Source organism: Sus scrofa, chromosome 6 (genome assembly GCF_000003025.6).
Source record: "Sus scrofa isolate TJ Tabasco breed Duroc chromosome 6, Sscrofa11.1, whole genome shotgun sequence".
Classification (NCBI taxonomy): domain Eukaryota; kingdom Metazoa; phylum Chordata; class Mammalia; order Artiodactyla; family Suidae; genus Sus; species Sus scrofa.
The window spans coordinates 100,401,240-100,415,249 of record NC_010448.4 but is presented as its reverse complement, the minus strand read 5'-3'; the positions used below and the strand labels follow the sequence as shown (position 1 = coordinate 100,415,249).

Here is a 14,010-nt window from a genome sequence, read left to right as displayed (position 1 = left end):
TGGCTCAGTGGGGCCAAACCCAACTCGTATCCATGAGGATGTGGGTTTGATGCCTGGCCTTGCCCAGAAGGTTAAGGATCTGGCATTGCCATGAGCTTGGGTGCAGGTTGCAGATGAGGCTTGGATCCCAAGTTACTATGGTTGTGGTGTAGTCCAGCAGCTACAGCTACGATTTGACCCCTAGCCTGGGAACTTCCATGTGCTGCTGGTATGGCCCTAAAAAGATGGGAAAAGAAAAAAAAAAAAAAAGACCACAGCATCCAATACAGCCTAGAAATGACTGATACATTCTTCTTATAGAGAATTCACGCAGGACAGCCAGCTTTCAGAGCCTTAAAATGTGGATCTAAAATATATAGGGACCAAACAAGCATGTGTGCACTGTGGGAGCTCAGTGATCACACATGGCCAAGTGGACAGAGGATTCAGGAAATGTCAGTGGGTTAAGTGGGCTGTGTTCTTTCCTGGGTATCAACTGACAGGTCAGCTGCTGATCTGAGAACTTTGTCCTGTTGGACCGGGATCGGGAAAGGTTGGGGATCATATAATGTTCCAGGAGCACCTAATCTTGTTAAAATAACTGCACCAAGGAACAACGCCGCACGAAAGAACTGATGAATGTCTTCAGCCACCCCTGTGACCTTTGTCCCTGTGATTGGCCAAGGGACCATCCCAGCTAACTGCATCTCACTGCCTGAAATCAGCTCTCCTTAAATCCCTAAATGAGCTTTTCTCATTTTCTGTATTACTTTTGCCTGGAGCATGAGCTGATTAGAAAGAATGATTTCTTTTTTTTTTTTTTTTTTTTAATCGTGTTGGAGCTATTTGCATCGTCACTAAGTCCATTTTACCTTGAATGACTGGAATCATTTTTTTTTTTAATTCCAGATATCTAATGGAGACACCAAAGGTTAATACATATCTTTTTAATTGAGAAAAACCATGCAGTGCTTCTGTTTCTAAATTCACTGGTGCACTGCTGTGGCTTAATGGTTTCCCAGTGGAAACTGCTTTTAAATTCCACATATGACAGGTGCTTCCGAACAGAAGAAAAGGAAGACAGCTCTAATGTTGGTTGGAGGGAAGTGAGGAGCCCTGGATCCTGTGATCAGGCCACAGCCAGGATCTCTAAAGCTTCAGGTGTGTCTTTCATGGTGCGCAGCTCAAAGAGTGATCTACCTTTTCCTTTTCCTAGTTTTCCTTCAGTGAGTTATTCTACTTGAGGCAAGTTGGTCTTGGCACAATTTAGACAAGGAATCAATGTTCTCATACGAGTTATATTAAAGAACGAGGTTTCAGGAGTAGGGAGAAAATATCAGATTATTCTATGTGATCAATAAGGCCTCGTCAGCTTAAGGAAAATACTGGGCACAAGAGTTTGTCCCCAGTCAAGGCCACAAGACTTCTGTCTGGGTCACTTGGTCCTTTTTGGTGATCAGAGCTCTCCTTGTGTCCCCAAAGGTCTCGGGGAAGGTGGCCAGGAAGCAGGTGCACACCAAGACCTCCGGGAGAACATGCACTTTTTAACAAGTGCCAAGAAAGGGCAATACTTCACACGGAGAGACGTATTTTCATCATTAGCATTAACTCGTTGTAAAAGCTTGGAGTAGAGTTCCCGTCATGGCTCAGGCGAAACGAATCTGACTAGTATCCATGGAGATGCAGGTTTGATCCCTGGCCCTACTATGTGGGTTAACAATCCAGCGTTGCCGTGAGCTGTGGTATATGTTGCAGACGCAGCTCAGATCCAGTGTTGCTGTGGCTGTGGCGTAGGCTAGAGGCTACAGCTCAAATTGGACTCCTAGCCTGGGAACCTCCATCAGCCATGGGTGTGGCCCTAAAAAGACAAAATAAATAAATAAATAAATAAAAGCTCCAAGTAGCCCTTGACATTCTCTGACATAGAGTCCTCATTTGCTTTGCCTGCAAACTGTAGCACCGCAAGTAAAAACAAGTGACACTTAACTAAACCCCAAATTAATGTCCATAAACAAGTTCAAAGGAGTAACTTTTCATAAACAAATTGCCACCAACAATATGAGACTTAGCTAGCTAGGCCTTGCTGAAGGAAACATATGTATAACTTACTCTGAGTTAAATTTAAACTCTCAAAAGAAATATACATGCAAATAAAGAAAGAAAGAAATTTAAACTCTCTAAACCAAGGAACTGGTAGGACCTTGAGGCAGAAATGCAAACTCTCAGAGCCTGATCAGGAGCACCCCCACAGCAAGCATACCAGACATTTCCCAGTTTCCGGGTCACAGGCGTCACTGTGGTTGTTGCAGCTGCAGGGCACACAGGGAGCAAGCAGAGAGCGGGGTCTCCTGCCATCACCTTCTGGAAGCTTCCCTCTGTGGTAACCAGGTGCGCAGTCCTGAGGGGACGCAAAAGGGGAGGAGATGAACACAAAGCCTGATTAGAAAATGGGCCAAGGACTTGAACACTCATTTCCCCAAAGACGATACACAAATGACTACACAAGCATGTGAAAAGATGCTCAGTATCAATAATCATCAGGGAAATGCAAATCAAAACCACAATGAGATACCTGCTCACACCCATTAGGACAGCTACCATCAAAAACAGAAAAAAGAAACAGAAACAGAAAACAGCAAGTGTCGGCGAAGATGTGGAGAAACTGGAAGCCTGGTGCTTTGCTGGTGGGAGTGTAGGAAGGTGTGGTGCTGTGGAGAGCAGTATGGAGGTGCATCAAATAGTTACCTCAGGATCCAGCAATTCTACTTCTGGGTATAAACCCCAAAGAGCTGAATGCTAGCATGTTCCAAACCCAAGACCCTGCGTTCAGCTCTTTGGTGTTTACACCCAGAAGCAAGATTTACACCCATGTTTGCAGCAGCATGATTCACAACAGCCAAAGGCGGAAGCAACCCGAGTGTCCCCTGCTGAATGGCTGGATAAACACAATGTGGTCCATCCATCCAGTGGCATATCATTCAGCCCCGAGCAGGAAGGGCCATTCTGACACCTGCTGCAGGATGGGCGAACCTTGACGACATCATGCTCAGTGAAATTAGCCAGCCACAAAAAGACAAATACTGCACAATTCCACTGCAATGAGTGGCCCAGCGTTGTAGATTTAGAAAGACAGAAAGTAGAAGAGTGAGCCTGGGGGAGCGGCATGGGGACGAGTGTTTAACGAACACAGACTTTCATTTTCACAAGATGAGGAATTCGGGAGATTGACGGTACAGCAGCGTGAGGATGCTTAAGGCTGCAGACCTGGACACCTTAGAAAAATGGTCAGGATGGTGTCTATTTTCCTGCATGTAATCTTTTAAAAGGGAGACACGATGTAATAGATACACACAGTTCTGTTCATCACTTGGAGCGGCTGCCACAAGCATGTTCCCAACCCAAGCCAGGAAATGGGCTTTAACCAGAGTGTCCCTACCTGACATGAGAATCCGGCCGTGCCAGGAGGACAGATACACTTCTCTAAAAGAGAAGCTTCCTCCCACCCTGGGTGCAGTTCTTCAGCCTTTGTGCCCACCTCCAACGAGATATTTGAGATTCTGTGAAACCGTTAAGAAGTGTGAGAGGAAAAGGCACATTACAGAATAACATTTGCTCGCACCAGAGCTTTCCTGCCTGTTTGAAAGCAGTTCCTACTCATCGTTATAAAGGAAATGGGTAGAAAAAGACTAAATGCACAGTAGTCAACACAGTGTAGAACCTCAGCTAACATTATAGACCTTAAAAGTCATGTTAGGGGAAGCACAGCGGAAACTCTTGAAGTCCTAGTTTAGCCATAACTTAGGTGGCTTTCTTTATAGAATAAGTACTAGATGAGCAGGTGACAGCATTCTTTTTTTTTTTCTTTTTAAAGCTGCACCTGCTACATATGGAAGTTCCCAGGCTAGGGGTCGATGCTAGATCTGAGCCGCAGCTTGAAGCAATGCCAGATCCTTAACCCACTAAGCAAGGCCAGGTCTTGAACCTGCATCCTCACAGATGCTATGTTGGGTCCTTAACCCGCTGAGCCACAATGGGAACTCCCAAGTGACAACATTCTTGATGCATTGTTACAAAGAAATGGCTATTGAAGTTTAAGTGCAGAAAATAGCAGAGTTTATTTGTTGTTGATATTTTATCCTCATAAAAGATATCAACATCATGTATGTATATATTATATGCACATGAACAGGGGAGATGGCTAATTTATGTTGTGTTCACATATTTCATAAAACAATAATACGTAGTAAGGTTTTGTGAGGAACAGAAATATATATATTATTAAAGACAAATCCCTTCCACTTGCTTTTTTATAAGAAACATATTTTTAAAAGTTCTAGAAGTTTCCATGTACCTGCTTTGCTGTAACCCTTGACCATAAGATGCTTTGATGAAGATGTATTCAACGTTGCTAAGAACCGACATAAAATCTGAGCGTGTGACAGGTTCTTCAGAAACAGAGTTAAAATATTTCCAAAAATTCTGTGGAGGAGAAGCCCAGTCAATTAAATTTAGGGTACAGCTTCTCAGAGGCATACAGACTTAATTCTTACAAAAATTTCTCCAGCAGTGAGCCCAGGCCTGGGCGGGACACTAAGTTTAACTAAGGAAGCTCTCCTGCCGCCTCCTGAGGGCAGCATCAGCGCCATCTCACTTATCAACCACCCCAAGTCACCCTGGGAGGTGCCAGCCCCACAGGGAAGCATCGGGAAATACCTGCTGGAGGAAGGAACACATACTTTCCAAGTTCAAGGAGTCCCTTATAACCATAAAGGTTGAAACTCCGAGACCCTGATAAAAGCTTTAAGGTGCAACTTGCATGAAATTACCATAAACCTAATCTACATTTCTTGAGATTATGAAATTTGAATCTTTTCAGGAATTTTGCTAAAAATTTTGATCCCAAGGCTTTCTTGCTCACTGTCTTTTTACAGCGATTTCATGATTGGAAAATTTCAGGCAAAGTTCCCAGCGGGAGGGGTTATGTGAAAAGAGCGCTCGGTCACCTCTTTCATCTCTATTTCCTGCTCTTCTCTCACTCCGTTCTCCGGGGCCTGCGCATCCACGTAGATGACATGCTTTCTGGTCCTGCCTCCTTTCATGAGCACCTGAGGCTCCAGGTTGAAGGTGCCGAGGCCATTGGAAGAATAGAAGGCCACGCCGTACCGCAGTTTCCCGCCGTAAGCCATGAGCTGTGGGAAAGCACAGGTGTTCACCTCTCTGATATGGCAAGGGTTAAAAATATTTTATTCTGGAGTTCCCATAGGGGCTCAGCGGAAACGAATTCGACTAGGATCCATGAGGTTGCGGGCTGAATCCCTGGCCTCACTCAGTGGGTCGAGGATCCAGCGTTGCTGTGAGCTGTGGTGTAGGTCGCAGACACAGCTCAGATCTGGCATTGCTGTGGCTGTGGCGTAGGCCTGCAGCTGCAGCTCTGATTCGACCCCTAGCCTGGGAACTTCCATAAGCTGCAGGTGCAGCCCTAAAAAGAAAAAAAAAAATTATTCTAAGTTTGCTCCCCTTTGAAGGAAATCTTGTACCTTAAAAATACATCACCTATGGAGTATATTGTTTGAAATGTGTTTCCTTCTAATTCTACTTAATCATGGATTATTAAATTGACCCAAGCCAAAGAAAAGATGCTTCGTCATCTTTAAAACGTTTTAAAAAGCAGTTTGTTAAAGTCAGATTGGCCGGGAAAAGCTTTACTTCTGTGCTGTATACAACTCAGTGGGTTTGGAGAGATGTGTAAACCCATGAAACCACCACAACCATGGAGGCCACAGGTCCTTCCATTACCTCTCACCATGTCCTCTTGATGATGCCAACCACGTAAGCCCCAGTGTAACACATCTGTGTCACAGTCATTCTAATTATCCTCAAACTCCTTTGAATTAAACATAGGCTATAGCCATAGGAGCACTGGAGTTATATTCGCCAATTTCAAAGGTTAGGGTGAATTCACGGACAGACTCCTATGTATATGTAAACACAAATACACAAGAGACGTCCCGTCTTTTTTCCCTCCAAAAAATATGTACCAACTTCTTGAGAAGGCCCTCCCAGACCTTCTAGGCTATACTGAGCCTATATTAATGAAAAACAACAAATGTTTGTTGAATGACTGCTTTAAGAAAGAGAAAAAGGAGTTCCCATGGTGGCTCAGGGGGTTAAGGACCCGACATTGTCTCTGTGAGGGTACAGGTTTGATCCCTGGCCTCACTCAGTGGGTTAAGGACCTGGCATTGCTGTAGCTGAGTTGCAGGCTGGCAGCTGCAATTCTGATTCTACCCCTGGCCCGGGAACTTCTCTATGCCGTAGGTGCGGCCGTAAAAGGAAAGAAAAAACAGGAGAAAAAGGATATGACATTAACTTTAAAAGACATCCAAAATTAATGGAACTATTTAAAGAACCCTCCATCTGGAGGGATTTTATAAGCATTAACCTTCTCCACTCCCACTTAGAAGAGGAAATGAATAACCACTCCAGTTAGCCACAGGCCAACCCCGGTCACCGTCATTGCAAATCGCTCCCGTTCCCCCAGGAACCCTGGGCGGGCTCTAGGCAGGGGTGCCTCTCACCTGGTCTCCCAGAAACTGCCTGGGCAGCCGCCAGTAAAAGGGCTCCGCGTGGACATGCCGCCGGACGGTCTCGGCGTCTAGGAGGACATCAGGGGCCTGGTAATACACCCCCTCGGCGGTCCCTTTGAGGTTACTCTGCGAAACCACCCGCAGAAGAGGCTGACCAGAGCCCAGTGTTACCTAGACATGGAAGGAGGACAAATCCACTTTAGAGTGTCAATCAACCCCGCACCGCTGGCGTATTCTCCCACTGTCTCCGATGAGACAGCTTCGTATTAAAACAGGACTAATGTAAACATCTGGATTTAAATGAACTGAAAACCACTTAAACCACCGCATTCAGGGTCAACTGCTGCTCTACCAGGCAACATCCAATTCCACGAAGGAGACGGCTGGTGGGTGTGGTTTTCTCCAACTCAAGCCACAGACAGACCAGCGCAGAGCCAGCCTGATTCCCGCCCCATTTACTGGAAGTAGAGGCAGATTTCTGACTCTTTACTCACCCAAAGCAGCTTCCTAGAATTCCTGATTCAGTAAGAGCAAAATTTAATGTAAGTACGTGACTGGCTTTCCCACCCTCCCCAACTGCCAAGAGCAGAGGGTTCAGACAGAGCGTTCGGTTCGGCGGCGTGTGTAACTCACCCGGGTCCTCACGTATCCCTCGGCCTCTGAGCAGAGCTGGGACAGCCCGAAGCAGAAGCAAGGGGTGCACCCCCGAGGGTCCGCGGCGTCCAGGGCAAAGGTGCCGGCTCGACACTCGCTGCACTGAGGGCCGACGACATTTTCCTACAGGGGACAGAGGGACAGACTCATTTTACACGATTTCTGAACCCACAGAAAGGAAATACAACACAGCCATAATTTGGGGTGAACAAACATCGCAGAACTAGCTGGTTCTGTAACCCCTCTGAGCCTCAGGTCTCTAGGACCCACTGATTCCGCAATGCAGCTCATCGTCAAAATTGCCTTGGAAGCTTTTGGAAAATGCAGGTTCCCTGGTGAGTCTCCTGGAGCGGCCCCGGAATCCTCCTGGAGTCCCCAGGGGACCGATGGATCAGTCAGAATGCAGGGATGGGGACCAGAGGGCTACTAGGGCAGGTCCTCCTGTGCTGCTCGCCTGTCATGCGAACTGCTAGCATACGTGTGGCAAACCAGGCACACGTCCACTGATGTCCCCACCCGCTGCCATCGGAGCCCCATGAGTCCTCCCCACCCCCAACCCCCCACTAAGCAACCCAGACGAGGCTTCCATCTCACCACCCCCTGGAAAGGAACAGAGAAGGTGGCCAAAGATTCTTGTAACAACAAAACACAATGGGAAAACACATGGAAATACACAGAATTAAGCATGACTGACATCTGACGTCCTGGGAAAGTGAGAACCTCCAGTTATTTATATTCCTTCTTTCATATTCCCTCCAGTCTGGCCAGCACACACAAGAGAATAATTACCTACCAGCTATGAAATCATAAATCTTCCTGAAGCCCCGAGTTATCTATTTTACCTGTAGAGTCAAGATAGATTGGCTACTCAGCCAACTGGAACACAAGCTAGAAAGCTCAGCGTGTTTTTCAAATCAGCTCCATCATCTGACACTTGTAATAAACAGTACAAATTCCATCTAAAGAAGCATCCATCATTCTTGGGGGCGGGGCACACACAGAATTTAAACTCAGACCCAAAAGGTGATGTCAACTCATTATGAGAATGAGAACTGTCTTAGACCCAGGCGCTTATTTAAAGAGGTAAAGCCCCCAAGTCCGAATGCCAGTGGGAGGGAGGAAGAGAGTGGAGGCAATACCTTGCAAGAGCAGGTCCCCATTTCTGAAGCACAGCTGCAAAGTCCCTGCTCTGGGTCACAGGTGTCAGCCAGTGTCCCTCTGAGGTTGCAGTCACAGGCCACACAGTCTGGAAAGTCTCTGTACCCCAGGGAGCACTGGGCACAGGTCCGGCCACCGAACCCAGGCTTACACTGGCAACGGCCAGTGAGCACATCACATTGATGACTGATGGACCCCACGCTACTGCAGTTGCAGGCCTGGAAGGGAAAGGCTCAATAAATCAAAGGCAGCTTTTACATGTTCATAACGCACACATCGGGGGCTCCTGGAAGACTCTGAACGCATGGGTCCCTCCCGCTCCCGCACACGGGCTCACTGCTATGTGCCAGCGAGAGGCCGGGACCACATGGCTGGACAGGAGCAAACCTTTGAGACACATGCAGGCTGGGCTGAAACCACGGCCTGAAATTCAACTTACTTAACAGGTCAGAGCAGTCAGCAAACTTACTTTAGAAGTCAAGTAATTGTCCCTCTGTGTCCAAAACACAAACTCTAAGTTTAACTGATAAGAGTTAACATAGAAAAAATAGACACACAGTGAAGACTGGACGTTCTACACACACCCTCCCCCAAAGTGGTTTCTGTCCTCCTGGAAGAGAGCATATACCGTAGAACACACTTGAAGGGCACTCCAACAAAACTTTTATCTTCTAATCATCAGTTCCACTGCTAAGCCCTTGAAGAAAACCTTGAATATTGTATCTTAAGGGTGCTGTTTTCATTTTTATTCCTACAATCCGGACTGAGATTTATTTATTTATTTATTTATTTATTTATTTATTTATTTATATTTTAGCACCATACCCTCAGCATATGGGCGTTCCCAGGCTAGGAGTCTAATCAGAGTGTATCTGCCAGTCTACGACACAGTCACAGCAGCGTGGGATCTGAGCCATGTCTGTGACCTACACTGCAGCTCATGGCAACGCCGGATCATTAACCCAATGAAGGAGGCCAAGGATCGAACTCATGTCCTCATGGATACTAGTCAGGTTCATTACCGCTGGGCCATGACGGGAACTCCTATTTATTATTATTGTTATTATTATTATTATTATTATTAGGGCCACACCTGCAGCGTATGGAAATCCCCAGGCTAGGGGTGGAATCAAAGCTATAGCTGCCGGCCTACGCCGCAGCCATGGCAATGACAGATCCTTAACTCAGTGACTGGAGCTAAAGATTGAACCCACATCTGCATGGATACTAGTTGGATTCTTATCCTGCTGAGCCACAACGAGAACTCCCAGACTGAGTTTTAAGTAGGAACCACAAAGCTGGTCCACAGGTTAAAATCAAGCACATGGGTCGAAGCAAAAGAGGGAGGGAATTCTCCACAAAGAAGACCTCCGTGCATACCTGGCATCCGAGCTCCAGGTCGTGGCCCCAGTGTCCGTCCACACACTCCTCACACGCCGTGCCCTGAGTGTGAGGCGGGCACACACACTCCCCCGAGTCCGGGTCGCAGGTGTTCTGGGTGTGCGCACAGTCACAGGCTGTGGGAAAGACAGAAAGTGTCCTTAGGGACCACGATGCTCAGGTCAACCAAAGGGGTCAAAGTGGATGCTGCAAGCTATTGCCCTCCAACTAGTAATCTCCATCACTCCTTCCCTTCCTGAAAGAGACCCAATGTCCCCAAGACCCCGCCGTGCTGCTCGTGTTTGTGGAGAGATGCTGCTGGAAGAGAGAGAATCGGGGCATAGCGGGGGAAACAGAGAAAAGATGGGAAAGGTGGGGAAAACAGAGCCAACACTCACTGAGCACTTGTTTGCTAACAGCCAAGGACTTTCAGGACAACCGTGACAGCAGCTCCTGGATGGAGTCTATCATTAGCTTCTCCATTTTCTCACAGTGAGTCCAGCCCCACTGAAGCTTACAGACTCACCCAGAATAGAGATCAAGGAGAAAAAAGATATGAAAGCCTAGAGGTTAAGGAAAAAAACCATAAAGGAACTTAACAGAATCAGTCCAAGGAGAGCTCAAAGAAAAGTCTGGGAATTACAGTGAAGTCTCAAAGGCTGAACTCAAGAGCTTACGTGTACAGCCGCCATCCTGGTAGGCGTAGAAGCCACGTGCACACCTGTCGCATCTCTCCCCAGCCACGCCTGGGACGCAGGGACACTGGCCTTCCTCTGAGCAATCATCGGACAGGGAGCCAGACGCGTTGCAGTTACAGGGCAGGCACCCAAACCCTGAGTCCAACCTGAAGTAGCCGTGCTGTTTCCCGGGGCAGAGCCAGGAAGACAAAATATGTTTTTGTAAGCGACTGGTACCCACTGCAACATTTCCCAAGTCAACCACGGCACCCTCATAGCCGCTCAAGGTGCTCAGAACATCATGCAGCTGCTCTGTGAGCCCAATACCTACTCTCCAGATATGGACACACGGCACTCGCTAGCTGCCCAGGAACCTGCTCTTCCTGGAAGCTGAGCATTTCATTTGAGCCAGTTAAAGCATCAGTCATAGACATCACTGAGGAACGTGTTAACGGCAGGCAAAAAGCTGGCATCTTACCAAGCACTGGTCACACTGCTGTCCGGTCACGTGTGGTTTGCAGTCACAGAGTCCGGTCTCAGGATGGCAGACAGCAGACAGGGAGCCTTGTTCATGGCATTCACAGGCTGACACACACACACAAGACATATTCGTACGCATTTCTATGTAGAGTTATTATAAATTGATCCCCAAAGAAAAAAATTGCCTCAAATCGTAAAACTGAAACAAAATTGTTATTTTTGGGGGTCTATTTTTTTTAGTAAGGGTTAGTTGATTTACAATGTTGCGCCCGTTTCTGGTGTACAGCAAAGTGACCCAGTCACACATATATATACACATTCTTGAAACAAAATTATTGCTTTGTCCTAACTTAAAAAAATTAGTATTTCTCTGAGGAGTAAGCCAAGATAAGGTTGGTGCAAGGAAGCAGCATGCAGAGAAAAAAATTACTGAGGCTATTAAGAGAATAATCCACAAACTTAACACACTTGAAGTTTTTTTAAAAAATTTTTAAAGATTTTAATTTTTCCCATTATAGTTGGTTTACAGTGTTCTGCCAATTTTCTGTCCTTGGAATTTTTTAAGTGACCACCCACGTATATCAACAAAGCTGCATAGAAAATAAGCAAAGAAGATTTTAAAATCAATTTAGCGACTTGCTCATTCTAATCACATATATATTTACTATTTTAAAGCTCACAACGATCCTGGACATAGTTCATAATTTAACGCAGTATTTCCCTGCTCTAAGTCATGAGTCCTTTGAGATTCTTATCTTCAGCCCAGATGCTTCAATTTTATCTACAGCCAGAATATTGATGTTTAAAGCTGCAAACTCCCCTATCTTTTCAAAGCCATGCAATTTAACAGGTCCAAGAAATGTTTCATGTTCACAGGGAGCTGTCAATATATACTTTGTTTAAATTATGTAACTTTTTTTTTTTTTTTTTTTTTGTCTTTTTGCTATTTCTTGGGCCGCCCCTGCGGCATATGGAGGTTCCCAGGCTAGGGGTCGAATCGGAGCTGTAGCCACTGGCCTACGCCAGAGCCACAGCAACGCGGGATCCGAGCCGTGTCTGCAACCTACACCACAGCTCACGGCAACGCCGGATCGGTAACCCAGTGAGCAAGGGCAGGGACCGAACCCGCAACCTCATGGTTCCTAGTCAGATTCGTTAACCACTGCGCCACGACGGGAACTCCTAACATGTTCACCAACAAAGCTCTCCCAGGACATGTACTATTTTTGGATGCTTGGGCTCAGAAAATGGACACCCTCTGACATATGGCATAACTGTGTAAAAAAAACTTCACAAGTTACCTCAAACCCAAGCACACTCTGGGTGGCAGCAAAGAGCAGTGGGACAGGGCAGGGGTGGGACACTGGCAATGGGAGGGCTGATGGTCAGAGGAAAGGGGGTGGAGTTCTGCCTCCTTAGTTGCCTTTCAGAGGCAAACCAACCAATCCAGAGACCACATCCCATTGCCTTCCTCACTGGGCTCTCATCTGCCACTGTCCACCTGTCCTTGTCACCCCAGGACCGTGCATCAGACAACAGGGACAGCCCTTAGGCCCCAAACCTGCTGAATGATTCAAACCAGCTAATCCTAAACCTGCTTACCCCGCCTGTCCCTTTCTTCCTGCAGATAAAGGCTCCTGCCCACACTTCCCCTCTGGACCAACCTGGCTGCTTTTGTGCTTGGCCACGACTATGCTGTGTCCCCACCCACCTGGCACCCAGCTTGGTCATGCCCACGCTGTGTCCCTGCCCAGCTGGCACCTTCTTGGCCACGCCCATGCTGTGTCCCCACCCATCTGGCATCCACAGTAACAAACTCTTTGCAATGATAGTTCTCCCCTGGTTTGCTGGCCCTGTTGTACAGAAATCAGCATAATACCTGTATTTAAAACAGTCCTCAGCCTCCAACCACTCTCACCTGTAGCCCATGTAAACATCACATACATACAACACACTCACATCCTCATTCACACATCCCACCCCCCTTAACCTTTCATTCTTGCTGAGGTTCCATCTAGACTCTCCCCATTGGCTCCCTCTGCTCCTCCCTCACCCTCAGCACCATAGTTCAATCCATCATTTGCATCCTGCCCTCCCAATCCCTTGGCTGCTAAAATTGCTCCTCCTAAAGTGTCCAGGATGCCCAGGTGCAGATTCTAAGAGCAGATCCTGTGACTGTCTTGTTGTATCTTTCTATGGATCAGGCCCTGACCCCTCTCTCCCTTTTTGAGGGGAAGGACACACCCACGGCATGTAGAAGTTCCAGGCCAGGGATCGAACATATACCACAGTGATCTAAGGTGCTGTAGTGACTACTGCAGATCCTTAACCCACTGTGCCACAGGGGAACTCCACAGCCCTCCCTCCCTTTTGAGCCTGTCTCTCACCAAGCTCTCAGGACACACACTGGGCCCAGGCAGCTGCCCCCAGACCCAAATGCTATCTGTTCTGACCAATCGTCCACCCTACCCCCCACTACTCATCACTAAGACCTTTGATTTTCTGTCTTCCCTTCTATCCAGTGGTAAAATCCTGAAGCAGCTTTGTCAATGTGGGATGGATGCACAGAACAGAAAGGAAAATTTTTTTTTGGCACATGCTAGAAAATTCTGCAGTGTGACTGAACAACTTGAGTATCTGAATCCACTCCTTTCATGTTGAATTTAAGTAATCTAAATACAGATCAAGTATTTTGGATGAAACTATAGCATTCTAATGGAGATAAGCTATAAAAAACACACTGAATTTTGAAGACTTAGTATTAAAAATAATAATCTCATTAATACTTTGAAAACGATTACACAATAAAATGATAACACTTTATATTGGGCTAAATAAAATGCATTGTTAAAATGTATGTCACCTATTTCTTGATACTCAGCAAAAGGTGGTTACTCAAAAATTTTAAAAGACACGTGTGGCTTACATTTCTGTTGGACAGCATTGATAGAAAATGATAATATTTTTTATTATTGTGATTGTTATTTTCCTGTTGTGGCTTAACAATGACAAACCCAAGTAGTATCCATGAGGATATGGGTTCGATCCCTGGCCTCTCTCAGTGGGTTAAAGGATCCAGCGTTGCCATGAGCTGT

General features: G+C 46.5%; 1 protein-coding gene across 1 annotated transcript in view; it reads right to left on the bottom strand.

Moving 5' to 3' along the window:
• LAMA1 (laminin subunit alpha 1) overlaps nt 1–14,010 on the bottom strand; it is a 135,615-nt gene that overhangs the window by 53,208 nt on the left and 68,397 nt on the right. The window contains 10 exon segments of the mRNA XM_021096069.1: nt 2,240–2,377; nt 3,416–3,536; nt 4,331–4,458; nt 4,983–5,168; nt 6,558–6,737; nt 7,200–7,343; nt 8,360–8,596; nt 9,759–9,895; nt 10,436–10,616; nt 10,914–11,020. Coding sequence (XP_020951728.1) covers nt 2,240–2,377; nt 3,416–3,536; nt 4,331–4,458; nt 4,983–5,168; nt 6,558–6,737; nt 7,200–7,343; nt 8,360–8,596; nt 9,759–9,895; nt 10,436–10,616; nt 10,914–11,020 — 1,559 coding nt within the window.